This window comes from Schistosoma haematobium, chromosome ZW (assembly GCF_000699445.3).
Source record: "Schistosoma haematobium chromosome ZW, whole genome shotgun sequence".
Classification (NCBI taxonomy): Eukaryota; Metazoa; Platyhelminthes; class Trematoda; order Strigeidida; family Schistosomatidae; genus Schistosoma; species Schistosoma haematobium.
In genome coordinates, this window is record NC_067195.1 from 39,629,070 (window position 1) to 39,647,509 (window position 18,440).

Here is an 18,440-nt window from a genome sequence, read left to right on the forward strand (position 1 = left end):
AAAATTTTCAAGTTACTTTGTATTCATCCCGGTTATTTGCTAATTAGACTAGTTAGTTGGTTTAAAATAAGCTATTATTAATAAATTCCCTCAAATTATCAGTTACATTAAAACTTGAATAGAAATAACATGTTATGTAAAAGATTTGAGGAAGTAGGATTGACAAGCAAACTCTTGTATGTTTACCATGGCTACTGCTATGCAGTTAAGAGCATACAACGAATCAACAAAACAGCAAGAATTATTTTCTGATTCAGGAAAATAATCCATATAAGTTAAAGTTGATATCGGAGAAATTAACATTTCTCACTACATGAAGTATGATTATCTACATAAAGGTTCCAAAGAGAAAAGACCGTATACAATTTACTTACCAGTTGATCAATGTACACCATAATAAAATTCCAGCAATCGAATCTCAAAATGAACACATTCGAATGTTATTTAATAAAAGCGGTTTCAAGCTAGAAAATTTCAAAAATTTCAGATTGGGATCAGATTTACTTTCAAAAAGTTAACATATACTTTATGTAACATAAAATTAATTTTCTGACTAGCTAGTAGACGGTCAGCTTCAATACATGATTTAACTTTGAAAAGAAACTGTCACTGGGGTGTTTGTTACTTATGTCGACATACGCAAGTAGTATGTAACACCATTCGAAAGTGGAAACCCTGGCAGCAGAAGACTAAGAAGATCAAATTGAAGAGAATATAAAGGGATTGAGATTACGAAGAATCATACAGAATGTGAAGGACAAATAATGGAAATTTGCAAATGGACTATTCAATATATGGTTCATCTATTTTACCAAGATATTCTTTTGTTCCTACTTTTGTTCTCGTTCTCAACACCACTACTACTGGTTGGATCAACTGAATTGTTATGAAAATGAATTAACCATAGTAACTCCCAGACTATGAATGTATAACTTTTTATTACTAAATTATTGTTAGTAATATAAAAGTCTATACTAAAATAATCACTCATAAATGTTACGTGCGAAAATTATGCAATTTATTGATATTTCCACGAAACTTATAAAGGTCCCACTACTCTACTATTTATTATACAGACCGCTGGGGCCGTTAATTTACATACGTTTATGGCATGATAATTCTGGTGTAGGTGATAAAGCATCGTGGTATTGCAATTATGTTGGAGTGGTTGATTTACAAACTAGAGAAAAGTCACATTTTATTGTTGAAAGTTGGTTTGCAGTTGAAGAAGGTGATGGTCAGGTAAATTGTTAGAAATATGTCAAAATAAATGGAATTAATGAATGTTACTATCGTCTAAAAATGATTTTTATGAATAGTATCTGTCACTTCTCCAAGGATCTTAGAAGAATAATATTAGGGAGCATTAGCGTTTCCTGGTTTCCATTTCTACTACAATTGATGTCGACTCATTATAAATGCTATTCGAAAATTGAATTAATATCCGTAAATTTTTTAAGCAAACTAATATGACTTTTTTACATGCCTTGATTTTTGATTATTATTCAGGACATATATCTCAATTGAGATATCAATGTATTTGATACCTAAATTACTGTTTTCATCAGTATATGTTCTTGTCATCGACAAACATGTTGCCTTCAACAAAAGACTGTTGGAAAGATCAGTTTTTATAAAATCAAACAATATCAATAGCAAGTAGAGTATAGTTCAATCAAATATGATTTCTTACATATAGCTAGTTAAATAAAACAATCGAGAATCCAAAATTTGTTTAACCTGATTATAAGTTAAATCAATCCACTCCAAATAATTTGTGATTCTTAAGATACAGGTGATGAAGAGCTTCATCTTAGTTTCGTTATGACTGCAAATATCAAATCTGAACTACTAAGAATTGTGATATATATTAAACTTATACTGTAAGGAGGATGAAATATTTGTAATGAATACTTGAACGAAAGTACAAGTTGAAGCATTGACCATAATCATTATCAACGATGAAACCAATTGTGTCTAATATTTTAATCATAACTATAATTTCGTTTCAGTATCCGTAGTAATCATGAAGGTAAATAATAAACACACAATTGACTGATCACTGGCTGGTGATTAATGTCATGTGTGTCAAGTCCTTCTTAGCCCAAATCGAATGCTATCGACCAAGCTGCAATGTGGCCACTAGTCTAGGTGACTTGACATTGCATGCACTATGCTGAGATAAGATGGTGGTTGGAGTTAGTTAACAGGAAACCCTGGACCCGGGTTTCGTTCTACTTGGCACTCGTCAGCAAGGTGTACCTGTAATCTTGAGGGAAGTGGTGCACCAGAAGGACTTGATACACATGACATTGATCACCACCCAGTGATCAATCAATTGTGATTACATTTCAGTCCTACAGGAGGTCGGCCACGGCCCGGATGGTCCAGTGGTAACGTCTCTGACTGTGGAGCTGAGTGACACGGGGTTGGATCCGTTAGGGAGCACCGGTTTCCTCAAGATTACAGGTACACCTTGCTGACGGGTGCCAATAGCACGAAACCTGGGTCCAAGGTTTCCTGTTGACTACCTCGAACCACCATCTTACACTCGGAACTTTCTTAGTAATAATTTTCTGAGTACAGAGGAAATGTAGACATTGAATTAAATATTTTAATAGCCAATTGAATAAAATAATACAATGTGAATAATGATCACTTATATTCTGTTTTCTAACAAATAACTTCATAGTAGATTATTAAGGTTTCAGATATAAGGTAGCTTTGCAGGAAGATTTATCTAGAAGTGATGAAAATTATGTAGCAGAAATTATAACAGTGTTGTGAAAAGAATGCCAGAATAAATGTAACTGGTAGTGAACTTCACTAATGTTTCTTTGGGCAGACAGTTTGCCTGTAAGTAAACCATAAAATATCTATATGGAGTGAAATGATTGTCCGTTCAAAGCTTTGTTTGGGATATGTTGTACAAAAGTAGCTTTAATGGCCCTCACTGGCTTGTTAAATCTGCAGGTAAGCATGTAGTGTTAGAACTACCTATAACTAGTAAACGAACGTTTTAAAATTGTTTATAAACTCCATAATGGTTTTTAGTTGTATGAAATATTCACATAAAAACCTGTGTATTGTATGTTAAATACTGAGCACGAGAGTGCGAAGGAACAGTAGTGATATTTATTAGTGGAATATCGTTATTTACATTAATTTAATTTTAAGGCTTCCTAAAAACATAAATGACAGGCAAACATCTTTATATTTACTGTACCCATTGTAGAAAAACAAAAATACTTCGTTTTACAAACCTCGATTCATTTATTAGTAAAAGTATTTATTGTCTATGTTAAAATACTATTTAGGTGGATCGTATTATTCCTGTAACAAGTCAAGAAGAAATGTTAACATTTATACACATGTTCAGCACAACAGCATCTCGAAATATGACTGACGATCATTTATGGATATCAGTCGTAGCTCGTCCAATATTCAGTCGATTTACAAGAGTGGAAAGAGTTGCCTGTTGTTTACTTTTACTTTATCTATCTATGCTTGGTTCATGCATGTTTTACAAAGGTGAAGGATCTGTCAAACAGCCAAATTTAATTAGTCTTGGACCATTTGGATTCACTCCCACAGAGGTTAGTTAATATTTTGTAATTATCCATTAATAACAAAAACATTCACTAATCTAGATCAGAATGTATCTGAAGCTGTTTGTAACAAAGAGATACACATCTATATTTTTTCTAGAAAAACGTTGATTCACCAATTCACCGGTGTTGTTAAATCTATCGAAACGTCTAAATCACACAATTGATATACGCGCAAAATCGAAGTTCAGAAAACAGCGATTTACCTACAAATCGGTTCTTTATTAAGTAATATATATAAATTAGCTACAAACCTAAACTTGTGAAGTATCTGTGGCGCCTTGACAGTCTGTAAGTCTGAAATAAAAAAGACTTCCCACAATGATAACATAAAGAATAGTCACAACATAGTGTAGTGCAAACGACAGCTGTTAGCTATGTTTAAGCTTGATAACAGTTTATCAACATGCAAAAATGAACCAAGAGCAACTTACTTACTTACGCCTGTTACTCCTAATAGAGCATAGGCCACCGACCAGCATTCTCCAACCCACTCTGTCCTGGGCCTTTCTTTCGAGTTCCATCCAATTCTTGTCCATTTTTCTCATGTCTATCTCCATTTCCCGGCGTAATGTGTTCTTTGGTCTTCCTCTCCTCCTTTGGCCTTGAGGATTCCATGTGAGGACTTGTCTTGTGACACAGTTGGGTGCTTTCCTCAATGTGTGTCCTATCCACTTCCAGTGCTTCTTCCTAATTTCTTCCTCCGCTGGGATCTGGTTTGTTCTCTACCACAGTTGGTTGTTGCTAATAGTGTCCGTCCAACGGATCCGAAGTATTTTGCGTAGACAACCGTTAATAAACACTTGTATTTTCTAGATGATGGCTTTCATAGTTCTCCAGGTTTCCGACCCATATAGTAGAACTGTCTTGACATTTGTATTGAAAATTCTGACCTTGGTGTTGGTTGACAGTTGCTTTGAGTTCCAGATGTTCCTCAGTTGTAAATATGCTGCTCTTGCTTTGCCGATCCGCGCCTTCACATCTGCATCAGATCCACCATGTTCATCAATGATGCTGCCCAAATATGTTAAGGTTTTTACATCTTCCAAACCTTCTCCGTCAATTGTGATTGAATTGGTGCATGCTGTGTTGTATTGAGACCTACTGCTGCTCAGGCTGCTGCTACACTGGTCGTCTCCCGCATTTGTTGTTGCGTTTGGAATAGGAGGGCCAGATCATCTGCGAAGTCTAGATCGTCTAACTGCATCCTAGATGTCCATTGTATCCCGTGTTTCTCTTCAGATGTTGACGTCTTCATGATCCAGTTGATCACCAGGAGAAAGGGTGAGAGTAAGCAACCTTGCCTGACACCGGTCTTTACCTCGAACGAGTCTGTCAATTGTCCTCCATGCACAATTTTGCAGTTTAATCCATCATAGGAATTCTGTATGATATTGACTATCTTCTGAGGCACGCCGTAGTGTCGAAAATGCTTCCATAGTGTTGTTCTGTCCACGCTATCAAATGCTTTTTCGTAGTCAATGAAGTTGATGTAGAGTGATGAATTCCATTCAATTGATTGTTCCACTATCTGTTCACCTGTCTTCGTACTATCAACTTGTACTTTTACCTATTATGTGTAGTGACTTATTCTATTTCATTGTGATTATTGACTCATATTGCCTTGATTGGTTTAAAAAAATTTTCGTATAAATATTCATGTATATTAGAGTAAAGCCTGATGACGATCTAATTGAAAACAATTGTTCGCTTATATGTGTTGTTCCACAATGATCCGTAGAGTTGCGATTTGATCTGTACACGATCTATCCTTACGGAATCCTGCCTGTTGGTCACGAAGTTGTGCGTCTACGCAGTCCTTCATCCTGTTTAACAATACCCTGTTGAGGACTTTTCCCGGTATTGAGAGAAGAGTGATGCCTCTGTAGTTATCACAGTTGCTGAGATCACCTTTCTTCGGTACTTCGATCAGAAGTCCTTCTTTCCAGTCTGTTGGTACTTGTTCCTCATCTCAAATCTTATTGAAGAGAATGTGGAGTATCCTTGCTTTTGCCGCTACGTCTGCTTTCAGTGACTCTGCTGGAATGTTGTCTGGTCCCGCTGCTTTGCCACTCTTGATTTGTCTGATGGCCATGCTGATTTCTTCAATTGTTGGTGGGCCAACATTGATTGCGAGGTCCGTGGGTGGTGCTTCGATATTTGGTGGGTTCAGTGGGGCTAGTCGATTCAAGAGTTCTTTGAAGTGCTCTACCCACCTGTTTCGTTGTTCTTCAACGTTGGTGATTACCTTGCCTTCCTTACTTTTCACTAGTCGTTCTGGTTTACGGTGATTTCCAGACTGTTTCTTTGTCGTGTCATACAGTTGTCTCATGTTTCCTTCTCTTGCAGCCTTTTCCGCAGTCATTGCTAAATCTTCCACATATTTACGTTTGTCAGTTCTGATGCTCCTCTTCACTTGCTTGTTTACTTCCGTGTATTCAGCTTGTGCCTTGGCTTTTTCTGCTCTTGTTCGGCTGGTATTGATTGCTGCCTTCTTGTTCCTTCTTTCTTGAATCTTATCCAGTGTATCAACAGTGATCCATTCCTTGTGATGGTGCTTCTTGTGGCCCAGAACCTCATGACATGTTGAAGTGATTGCTTCTTTGATCCCCTTCCAGTCGTTCTCCATAGTAGTTCCTCCTCCGTTAAGTAGATCATGAAAGGCCTGGAACTTATTGCTGAGGACTGTCTTGAATTCGTTGAGTTTGTCAGTATCCCGAAGAAAGGCCGTATTGAACTTCTGTGATATTGTCCGCCCCGTTGTCCAGTACTTTTTGAGTTTTAATTTCATCTTGGCGACCAGCAAGTGATGATCTGATGCTATATCAGCTCCTCTCTTGGTTCTCACATCTTCCATAGTTCTCTTGAACTTTTTGTTGATGTAGATATGGTCGATTTGGTTTTGTGTAGTGTGATCCGGTGAAGTCCATGTGATTTTGTGAATGAGCTTATGTGGGAATATAGTACTGCCTATGACCAGTTTATTGAAAGCACATAAGTTTGCAAATCTCTCACCATTTTCGTTCCTTTCTCCCAGTCCGTGTCGTCGTCGTGTCATTGTGGTCGTTTTTAGGTGCATAGCATTGGATGATGTTCATTGAAATGCCCTCTTTCTTTGTTTTAAACGACGCTTTGATGATCCTTGGTCCATGAGATTCCCATCCTATAAGTGCATTTTGCGCTTGTTTGGACAGCATCAATGCGACTCCTTGTGTATGTGGGGCATTTTCTTCTTCATGGCCGGAGTATAACAGGAGCTCTCCTGTAGTTAGTCGTTGTTGTCCAACTTGCGTCTAATGTGTTTTACTGATCCCAAGCACCTCTAGGTTGTATCTCCTCATTTTTGCAGCAATTTGGAAGACTCTCCCGGTGTCCCACATTGTACGAACATTCCATGTACCTAAATAAATGGTCGCTCTGGTTGTCAGAAGGGGCATCGACCTCGTAACTTCCGAAGGAATTCGGTTTTCATCATGAGGCGTCATAACTCTTCTAAATGAAGAACTTCTGAATCCCAGGGCAGAGTTCAAAAGGTTTGAATAATTTTTTCTGGTTAGAGTTTTTTTAGTGAGTTAGTTTTCTACGGGATGGGGACGCTAACCCCATGCCCGACCGTCCTCCTTTATCCGGTCTTACGACCGGCAGTAGCCCTCGGACGGACTCCAGGCGGAGTTGAAGCAGGAGGAAACAATATGGGAACTGTCGTATTTAAACAGTCATTAAACGACCATTCAAAAACTGAAAATAACTGCTACAGGGACTGAAATAAAGTAATTATAATGATAAATACAATAAATGTTATAAGAATATGTAAACATTTTAAAATATTACACTGTAAACTTGCGTTACGACATACATGTAGAAATTGTTTACTGAATAATAATAAGTAGTATAAAACAATACACAAAAGAGTTGAAGGGAAGTGAATAAAGAAACGGAACGTAAAACACACTTGACAAGTGATTTACCGGTTAGAAATCAAATGGTTGATATGTTTTTGAATTCAATTGCGTACCAATTTGACGCGAACGTTCATCGATGCCACTGGTAGTCGTCTTTTATTTGTTTACTTATTTCTTTCTCTAAAATTTGATTATGCTCTACTGAAGTTCCAAATGTTCATTCTCACGAAAAGGACCTATTATTGATCAATGGAATGTCATACAAATTGAGTTGAATAAAGGTTTGGATTATTATTCACTATATATTGGTTAAATAACTTCATAATATTTTGATCTCGAAAACATTACGATCACTGAGCTAGACTGCTTGAAGATACAAGAAGCTTCAAATGTTTTATAGACATTCGTAGTTTTTCGTTTGATATGGTTATGCAGTATTAACTACCTTGATGAATAAACGTTTTGAATACTAGATTGGCTACAGAATTTTCAACCTTGTTTATAGGCTTGCCCAATAATTAAACGTTATATTTATCCATTATTTAGAAATCTACTCATAAATAAATCAGTATTTCATAATGTTTGATCTATTACTGTTACTCTGGTTACATTACATGAGTTAAATGAAATATGGTAACTAACTGGTAGAAGAAATATTTACCACACTGAATATGATCATATGTTTAAAAGCTGTAAATGACAATAGGACAGTACATTTTATTCACTGGTATCATCTACATAATTTATATGATGACAAATTACATTCAAAAAGAAATACAAATTAATTTATTGCAGTAGATTATAAGCTTTGTATATTATTGTCACATGTGTGCTGTTTATAACAGCCTTTGAAGTTTTATTTGATTAGGAAGTGTTTTTGTCAGATCTTATTGTCAAGTAAAGAGAAGCTGTAAAAAGTGTGTAACTTATAGAGCATTATTTTCATGTTAATATTTAACTAACTCTCCAGTGATATGTCTCATTTCTCCGTATAAGGTACTTGATGACCATCTTAAGGTGATTATTTGACTCAGTAAGTCATGATTTCTCAGTAAAACTTCAAGGAGCTATTCCTTGTGCTAGTTATCAATATATGTTGGAAAGTAATTACTGATTTTCGTTATCATTTCATTTGATTTATATTGAAAGTATCAGCTAAGAATTCAACATCTATTGATTTTTTGAGTAGTATATTTCGTATATAGACTCAGACTTCCGATTTTCTTATTGTTTGAAGTCAGCAGAATATCACCATAAAGTCTTACTATAACACATAATAAATTTCCAGGATTACTTGTTTTTTAATGTGTCCAGCCGATGGCAGTTTATTATAATGAGTAGATAAACTAAAGAATTCTACTAAATACATAGCGATACATTTAATCTAAGTTTCTTACAGACTGATATAAACTGACGATTTATTCAGTGGTTAAAAAGTAGCATTCAGCCGAGACAAATATCCTCTCATGATGATTTTCAGAGTATGCTACAAAGAAGTTAATTAGTGTACCACCAGAATATTCAAGAGGATAAATACCCCTTCAAATTGTACTTTATCAATAAATTTATGATATATTAAATTCACTGGACTAGAATTCATATTATTTCATAGCATACTGAAGGTATTATAATTAAAATTTATATTTGTCAATGATTATTCTTTTATATAACTAAACTAGAAGCTTTATATTATCCTGACTGTGCAGTTAATTTGTAACTCTTTTACTCAACTCCAAATCGTATCTGAGCAAAAATAAGTTGACATTTTTTAGTCTAACCGATCACTTTTTCTACCTTGCAGTTATAAATATTAACTTTTATTTGTGTGTTTTTCTTCTTTCCACCTGTTTTCTCTCCATAGTTTTATGTAGCTATTGTTAACAATCTGCTTACATTCATTCCATTGTTTTTAATCATTTATATATTTCGTAATTCACGTTTACGGGTTAGTCATGCAACGAAATTACGCCATGCTATTGAAGAACATTTAGATGAAAAACTATATATTGGAAAAGCTTCATTTATTTATAGTACTCAGTCAGCAATACAAGATACAAGCAAAAATGATGAGTAAGTTCGTTTATTGTTTTAGCTGTAAACTAATGGAGTAGCTAGTCTTTCTATCTGTGGTACCTTGGAGTGAGTCAACATATTTTGTCGCATACTTTTCAGCAATCGTCTGAGTCAATCTATAATCGTAACAGCCGAAGCTAGTGTCCAGACTAGTGAATGGCTATAAAATCTGATTAATTCAGTCAATACTATTATCAGTATTTTCATCTTGTTCAGAAAATCAGAGTTTATATACTTCTGTTGGTCTTCAGTATAAAGGGATAAGACTCAGAAAATCCAATAAATCTCAGAAAATATAGACCCTCAGATGGATTAATCTAGTCACAGGTGCTTACTACAAAAGAAAACATTGGCATACATTTTTCATATAAATACATTTATCAGTATTAAAATGTTCTCGAAAACTCGATATGGACATTTCTATTCACATTTAAAACTGTAAATTCCGACTAACTACAGCACTATTATCATTATTGATAATATCTAAAAATGACTAACAAAAAGAATATTAAAAGAAATATTTGTGACTCATGGAGCAAAAGAACTATAGATTGCTTCAGTTATTGAGCAACAGATCACAGACAATCTTGTGGATTAGTTAATAATGTCTAAATAACCCATATTTTTTTAGGTGTTTGTAGTGTTGAGAAATGTAATGTAACTTCATCTAGATACCGAGTTGATATCTAACACTATAAATAACTTGAACGGCATTTAACAGTAGTAACATTTTCATATGTACTTGGCTACACTGCTAGTCTTGCTATTCTTCAATGCATAATTCCATTTACTTGAAAGCTTTATTGACGTTCATGTTTCAGAGTAATGATTTTCATAGTTGCCCTGCTCTACCTATATAGTTATGAATATTGATTTTCTAGCTAGAAGGGTTTAGTTAATACGAAGTTGTAGTTCAAGGATCAACATCAACTGGAAAGAAAATAAAGTACTGTTATGACGTTATGTGAAACACGAGAATACTCAATCCATTAGAAAACAAAGTTTGACAGTGGTAGGAGATCTAGGTGTGAGAATGTAGACCAAACCCAGACGAGGGTTATCAGATTTGATGAGATAGGTCAGTGATTTAAAGTTTCCCGTCAGCTTAAAAAGTTTTTGAACAGGAATTATCTTAGAATCTAACTCATATATAAAATTCTACAAATCTGAGTCTGAAGGATGGCTACAATAACTGTTCAAAGTTTAGTTACCTCTGAATAATCTTTTGGTTGATGTTACTTTCAGCTAAAAGCTGCCTACAAACATTTAAATGACCAAGCATAACAAATAAAGGCACATAAGGCGGTGGCACAAAATGCTCAGTTAGTAAAAACACCAGCTGAATTTCCTCTAACACAAGTTGATTTTCGTCTTCCTTTTATTTATTTCGATATAGCCGTGAGGCTCTGGCTGAAAATGCTGACGATACTGAAGGTAAAGAAAAAGGACGAACTTTGTTTTGTGGATGGCAAATGCGTATTTTCGCTTGGTTACTTCTTATCATATGTTTGGGTATAGCTGTCACTTTTACAACATTCTATGGTGTGATGTTTGGTGAAGCTACATGTAAAAAATGGCTGTCATCATTGTTTCTATCATTCTTTATAAGTGTACTTCTAGCTCAACCAATAAAGGTATACTTAGTTGCTTCCTTTTACACATAAGAATTTTTTTTTCAATCAATATTTATTGATTGTGTTTATTTAGTGTTAATTGTTATAAAATATCTCAGTAACTGAAAATATGTCATGTTGTAGAAGTATTTGTAAAGTAAACCTGATCTTTCATAAAACATTAGGGTCAAAGTGAAATATATCTCTGAATAAGTTAAGTGATATATACGTTACCTATATTAATTAATAAGAACTTCTGTCAAATGGATTGTAGTAATATGAACCTTGAGTAGTCACTTTTATTGACTGAGTCACATCAGATAACAAAGGATCAGGCAAAAATGGTAGTGATTGCATTAATATTTCAATCATCTTTCAATGCTGTCTGTGGTACCAAATAGTAAGGCTATTTGTAGACAATTAAAAAAAGGCACAATATACGTTGGATTTTCCCAAAACCAACTACTTTATCATAAGCCTCACTCTTCCTTATCATCAGTCACTAATGATTAGGTTGATTAAATACAAACGTCGGTGCAGCCAGTATTCAATTACTTATATTTATGTGCAACACACACTTTTGTCTTAATTTGATCCTTATGCGTGGTACTGATCGATAGTATTTTGTGGAAAATTTGGTGACTATAGAGACTGAGAGTAAAATAGTTATCTAAATATACTTTAAGATTCGCACACTATTCATCAATCGTCCGTTCATTCTCAGGTATAATATACCCTAATATTTTTGACTAAAATAACTTCCCGAAAAGTGTATACTGGATACCTTTCTACAATAAATTATATTTGGAGCTGTCAACCGTACTAAAAAATAGACTCCTGGTTTCCATTTAATCATCATCTAAAGGTTTGTAAAATATTTACTTTTAATCATTCCTGTGGTCATTGATTTTTATAATTCAGTTATCCGATGACCAAGTTGTGCATACTCTTCACAATTCATCTACCAGTTTTTTTCGCATTGGAATATGATCCCAAATACACATAGTCTAATGTTCACAAAGTCGATTGCTTTGCAGGGTCAAATGTTACTCGGCAAACATTATGGAGTTTAGTTTTCTCTACAACAGTGAATTCATAATGAATGACCGATGGCTTAGTAACAACCTCTCAAAAGGATATTTAAAATAACTTAAAAGTGCCGATTTCGACACTGTTTTTTTAAAAGAATTTAAAAAAATCCTTTGCCCTCAGAGTAGTCAGACGCTTTTGAGAGATGTACTCGAATAAATTGTTGCTCACAGTTTAACATAGTCCAAATTTCTACTTAGAGTTACCGGTTATGCCAGCGCAAAGATTGATGAAAGGGAATCTACATATTTCTTGAGGCCATCTTAATTCCTATTCTGACCAGACAATGATTTTAAATAATATTCTTGGAAAGTTCATCTAAAACCAGCTTAAGAATAGAATGATGATCATGATAATCATAATAATGTAGGCTATTTATATTATTAAATAAGAATTACTTAGAGATATATTTGTTATTTCCTTCAAATTTTCCCCTAATTTTTACAGGTACTACTGCTAGCCGTGTTCTTTTCATTCATTTGTAAATCAACTGATCGAGTAGATCAAATAGAAATTTTTGAAGAAGAAGATCGAATAATCCAAACATTAGGAAAGCGGTATCAACTTCGAATGGATAGAGAATACTTAAATAATAACTGCCGTATGTGAAAAAGTTTTTGTAATTGTAAATTCTTTGCTATGATTAAAGCCAATTTTGATTGACATGATACTTCTTCATAAATGTGCTTATCAGCTTAAGTTGTGAGCATCATGTTAACTGACGAGTATTTTTGGTAAGCTATGCAGGCACTTAATGGATTGCAGAGAGAAAGATTCTTATCATTTTCAGCAGGTGCCGCAGTATGAAAAAAAACGATAGAAGACACCTTACTTGTGTTGGTGACTTTAAACCTATAAGATTATGATATACACATATATCCGCTGTATTATAAATTCCTAGTGATGTAAGCCACGTTCATCAGCCAAATGTAATTAGGAGAAAGAAACTACACAGTATTTCAGATATAACAGTTAGCTGAGAACTTTGCCGTCAATGAAATATTGGAAAACTTCAATAACATCTGCTTCTGTAGAGATACTACACTTTGAAAGTAAATAAGTATTTGGAACATAACTTTTGTTTAACGGTACTTCACAATATATGTTTCTGTGATGATGAAATTAGTATTTCTGTCTGGAGTATGGTTGTTTAGGGTAGAGATATTATTATTATTGTATTAGTAGTACTCTTCAGTAATTAAACATATTAATTTAGATTTTTTCATTGGTTGCTTACGAAATGCGAGTATAATTTTCTGTAAAGTGTAACTCAAATAATAACTTGAAAAGAAAGTGATTTTATCTCACTAAAATATTATTTTTTTTACATGACTAAACTTTTGTCTCATATTTAGTATCTGATGATTTCCGTCCACAACGTTTGGTAATCCTACCGCCGGATCCATCAGACTTGGCACGTGCTCGAGCTTATCGACTAAAACAAAGAAGAGCCAATGATATCATTCGTGAAGTTATACTTTACGTTTTCTTTCTCACATTGCTACTAATTGTCAGCTTAGATTTCCGTGATGCTAATGGATTTCTCTTGAAATCTAGTCTACAAAATTTGTTTTTTCCAAGTTCATTTCAAAGTGTAAGTACTTTCTAAATTTCTAGAGGCCTTTTCATATAAAAACGATTATTTTGTGATTTTGACTAGGTTTCCTAAACGGTTCTTTAAACTATTCAAGGCACTTATTTACTCCTGACCGTAAACTATAATATATATATATATATATATATATATATATATATATATATATTTGTTGAGTTCTACCTACCGCCGGATAAGTCAGACAACTAGCGAAATCTTTTAGGAAGGCTAGGGGGGATAATTGTACGACACGATGATGCTTGACAAACTTCAGAATAAAGCATTTATTATTTAAATGCCGTTAAATGTTAATAACAACTCCGGTGTTTCAGATTAGTGTGGCAACTAGTAGGTACCAGAAGGACAATAAGTTGAATTATTTATTGGGCTAGTCATTATGGTCTCCAGGAATCGGAAAACGATAAGCCACTTGTACAATAAAAAGTTCAGACATTATCATTTGATGTAGTCATTTATACTAAGCAACCATGTGAAAATGTGAAGTTATGGATCTAGTCTGATACCCGATTTATACTCAGTATTACCTAATGGTTTCCAAACAAACAAGCAAGTAGCTGTTCCTAGATTTTGAAGACAATACTGGTTTACTTACAACAATTATATTTAAATAAATACTATCTCTCCTACAATGATAATTATAATAAGAGATCAAGTTCTCTTTGACGACAACTTTCATCACAAATGAAATACAGTTACAGCAAAACGGGAAACCATGAAACATCGGATAGACGTTGATACTTTTTAGTTAACCCTGAGTATTGTAAAATATATATCATGAACTCTTATATAAAAAAATTAAAGGTTAAATAACAACCTCATTGGGAGACCTGAACAAAAAGCCCACACTTCAACAACGGCTAGATATTTTGATTCAATATATTTTCGTAAGGAGAATGGGGGCTATGATTTATCATCGGTAGTCGATAACAAATCGTCCACAGGATATTAGGAAGAAATACACTTCTGAAAATCGTTAATTTCCATTCAATTTATTTAGAGACCAATCAGCAAGTTATAGGTGTTTATAAAAATAGTTCATGTTTTAGGGATAGAACATATGAGTTTCCTAAAAACCAGGTGTAACTTTATTGACTTTGTCAGATTATTGCCAAAACCTCAAATAAAAACTATATCTGTTAAGTGGCTAATTAACTAACTTAAATTTTGTTAAGGATCACACTGGTACTTTCCATATGTTGATATCCTCTCACAAATTAGAAGAAAGTCATAATAGTAGCAAAAAAGAAACTATATTTAGTTGTAAACAGTTGCTGTAAAGTGATAACGAACAATCAATTATTTTACGTTCTACCATGGACGAAATGATATTGTCATTTATTTATTTACTCTAAGTCTACTATTATAAGCTGAATAGTCTTCAAATTCACAATTATTTCATGAACATCAGAAATTTGCAATTTTCTAATCACTGTCTTAATGAGAAAAAAAATTGTGCAACTTTGTAACTAACCAACTGATTTATCACTTGCTAAACTTTGATTTTATTGATTTACAAGTTTACGTTTAGAAAAGATTAAATGGACCAGTAAATTAGTCAGTAGTTATCCACAATAAAGGAATGATATAATTAATTATAGTTTATGATGATTATTAAGAAGAAGGTATAATCTAATCAAGAGCTAATTTATGGATGCTGATTACATAAAATTTAAACATGTCTTAAAAAGCTAATATTTTGAACAAGTTCTCTAGATTTTAATGGAATTTTGTTCTCTGAGCTGAATGGTTTGGTCATGAAGTTGTCATCGTTCTTCTGAACAACATCATCAACACAAACTTCATGTAGAAGTTCTCCAGAGTTTGTATTTTAGTTTTATTTATTAATGCACAAGTAAACAATAGGAGTTTGTCACTGTTAAATCTAATTTAACAAGGACGTTAAGTATATTTTATTGAATAATCATCGAATTTTATAAATTCTGGTTTATCATAAAATAAGGTAATTGCTCTGTTCAGTTTTATATGCTCGATTACTTGACTGTAATATTGAGTAAATATAAAAACCTGCTTTAGGAATTGCTTGTATTACGACTTCAAGTCTATTCATTTATGGAACCAATATTATGTTACTGCATATTAATGATATATTCATATAATTGAAAATGTGCTTATATTGACCACTTTAAATTAAGAGTCTCGTGAATCTATATTTGATTATTGAAGAGATCAACTATAACACAGTGGAACTTTGGTTTCAAATGAAGTTTGATTAAGATGAAAACTTCAGAAGTATCATTTAAACTATTATATACTAGTACTTTTAAAATGTATATTTACAAATTAAATAGAGGTTTTAATTAACACACACTTCATTTCGGAGTTAATATGTTTTTATTGACAGATGAATGATGTGGACGATTTCTATAAATGGGCCCAGAATGTTCTAATTCCTGGCTTGCGTGCAGATCGATGGTATAATCGTAATCCACCTTTGTTCCAACGTGGTTTCTTGCAAGACAGAACAGATCGAATAATTGGTTATGGAATGATGAGACAACTACGAACTAAAAAAGGTATTTATGCATGCATACACTCCTCCATCTTACACAGGAATTACTTATTATTTTCAATGGTCGAGATCATGAGTCAATTGAAGCTAGACCACCATGGAAAACCTGGAAGCACTGGACGGCCGTTTCGTCCTATTGTGGGACTCCTCAACAGTGCGCATCGACGATCCCGCAACACGAGATTCGAACCCATGACCTATTGGTCTCACGCGCGAACGCTTAACCTCTAGACCACTGAGCCAGCATCCGTGATCTCAGCCATTGAAATTACTATAATATCCACAAAAACCCTTCTGATATTTATTATTTGTTGAAAGTATCTACTGATTAATGTATTCATGTTTACGTAAATAATAATATTCGTAACTCAATACTCCGTAATATCGTGTTAGCATATTTTCGACTTGACACTCGTTAATTGAATAGCATCGAATAGCATTGAACTTTAGTCTATTATGTCAAAACAGTTAAACAAATGGTTCATATCTATAACAGAACTGAATCAGTGCTAATGTTTTTTAATGTATCACTGGATAAGGTAAGTATGTTTCCCAGAAACATTTACCTTCACAAGTTTGCACACACTCTACTGAGGACTGGGAGCATACACAGAACTTAGATTCAAACTCAGTGATCATTTATTGTTATGTATCGTCACTCAACTAGATGCCTCGGTTTCATTATTTGGTCAAGATTCAATGGTCAGTATCACAGGTAACATTATATCAGTAATAACCATTCAGTAAATGACTTATAGATAAACTAACTCTCAAGGTTATGTAACGAGTCTTCGATGGTTGTCATGCTCCATGTTGTGTAAACTTATTGTTCGAAGGAATGATTAGGTCTTAATCTGGAATCAAAACTTTTGTGAGGAGATAATGAGGAATCCCTACTTGCAAATTAATTATGTGTAAACTTAAAAATTTGTCGATGAGATTTAGCTATATTTTGAAACTACTGAAGTAGCAAAAAATCCAGATCCCGACAGACGAACAATATTTCTTCTATGATGATTGATGTTTTAATCATATATCTTGGATAGGCTGACGAAACCTTGAGTATTTTATTTACAACAAGCTATTTAGTTGGTGCTACTGGGAAAATTTTTTCTCAAAAGCAATCGTGAATCCCCTCTAAAGCTTAGTAGGCACTTTTAAGAGTGTGGTGAACCTTTTGTCGGCATCTAATTCTAGAAATTTATCAATAACCCATATATTTCCTTTATGCGCCCTTTTTTCTTTTGAGCAGATTCATGTAACGTACACGAACTCGCAAAACATCTATTCAAACATTGCTACGGAAGTTATGATATGTTTAACGAAGATAAAGAAGCGTATGGGATATCATGGGCTAAGTTTGAAGGAAATGATAAGTCGAATAACTCTGCACCAGAATTTGTTTATCAAAATTCATCACAGTTGAAAGGTTATCCATATCTGGGACAGATTACATGGTATTCTGGAGGTGGATACGTTCATTTACTAAGAGGTTCAAAGGATGAAATGTTAGACAGGATGAGGTTTTTAAATCAAACTCACTGGATCGAATTCTCTACACGTGCAATAATAGTACAATTTACAGTGTATAATCCTAATATCAATCTGTTTGCCATTATAACTGCTCTAATTGAAATGCCTGGTATCGGTGCAATGATACCATCGTATCGTATCGAAACGGCTAATTTGTTTGGAGTACTGGGCTCTAAGACTAAGCTTGCGCAAATTACATCTCAGGTAGGGAATATTTTAAATGCTTATTTGGACTCAATTTTCTCTGACGCATATTTTTACATTAGGGATTACAAAGATTTACAAAAAGATCTTAAGCTTCCAATTTGTTTCCTTGGTGTTCTTTTCGTAGGTTCTTAAGCAGGTCCTAGTCTATGTTAGATTATTTCATAGAAAATTGACGTTAGCATTTTACGTATTGGTTGTGAATTCCAGTCAAAATCCGCTTATCTGTAGAACAAGTTGTTGGGATTAACTTTAAAGAAAAAGAATTCAGAT

General features: G+C 33.9%; 1 protein-coding gene across 1 annotated transcript in view; it reads left to right on the plus strand.

The window, feature by feature from the left end:
- PKD1L2 (polycystic kidney disease 1-like 2) overlaps nucleotides 1–18,440 on the plus strand; it is a gene marked incomplete at both ends in the record, with an annotated part of 77,696 nt that overhangs the window by 56,487 nt on the left and 2,769 nt on the right. Inside the window, 8 exons of the mRNA XM_051218745.1 lie at nucleotides 1,077–1,242; nucleotides 3,318–3,596; nucleotides 9,372–9,580; nucleotides 10,980–11,217; nucleotides 12,733–12,886; nucleotides 13,641–13,879; nucleotides 16,263–16,434; nucleotides 17,683–18,167. Coding sequence (XP_051071393.1) covers nucleotides 1,077–1,242; nucleotides 3,318–3,596; nucleotides 9,372–9,580; nucleotides 10,980–11,217; nucleotides 12,733–12,886; nucleotides 13,641–13,879; nucleotides 16,263–16,434; nucleotides 17,683–18,167 — 1,942 coding nt within the window. The remainder of the gene's footprint in view (nucleotides 1–1,076; nucleotides 1,243–3,317; nucleotides 3,597–9,371; nucleotides 9,581–10,979; nucleotides 11,218–12,732; nucleotides 12,887–13,640; nucleotides 13,880–16,262; nucleotides 16,435–17,682; nucleotides 18,168–18,440) is intronic.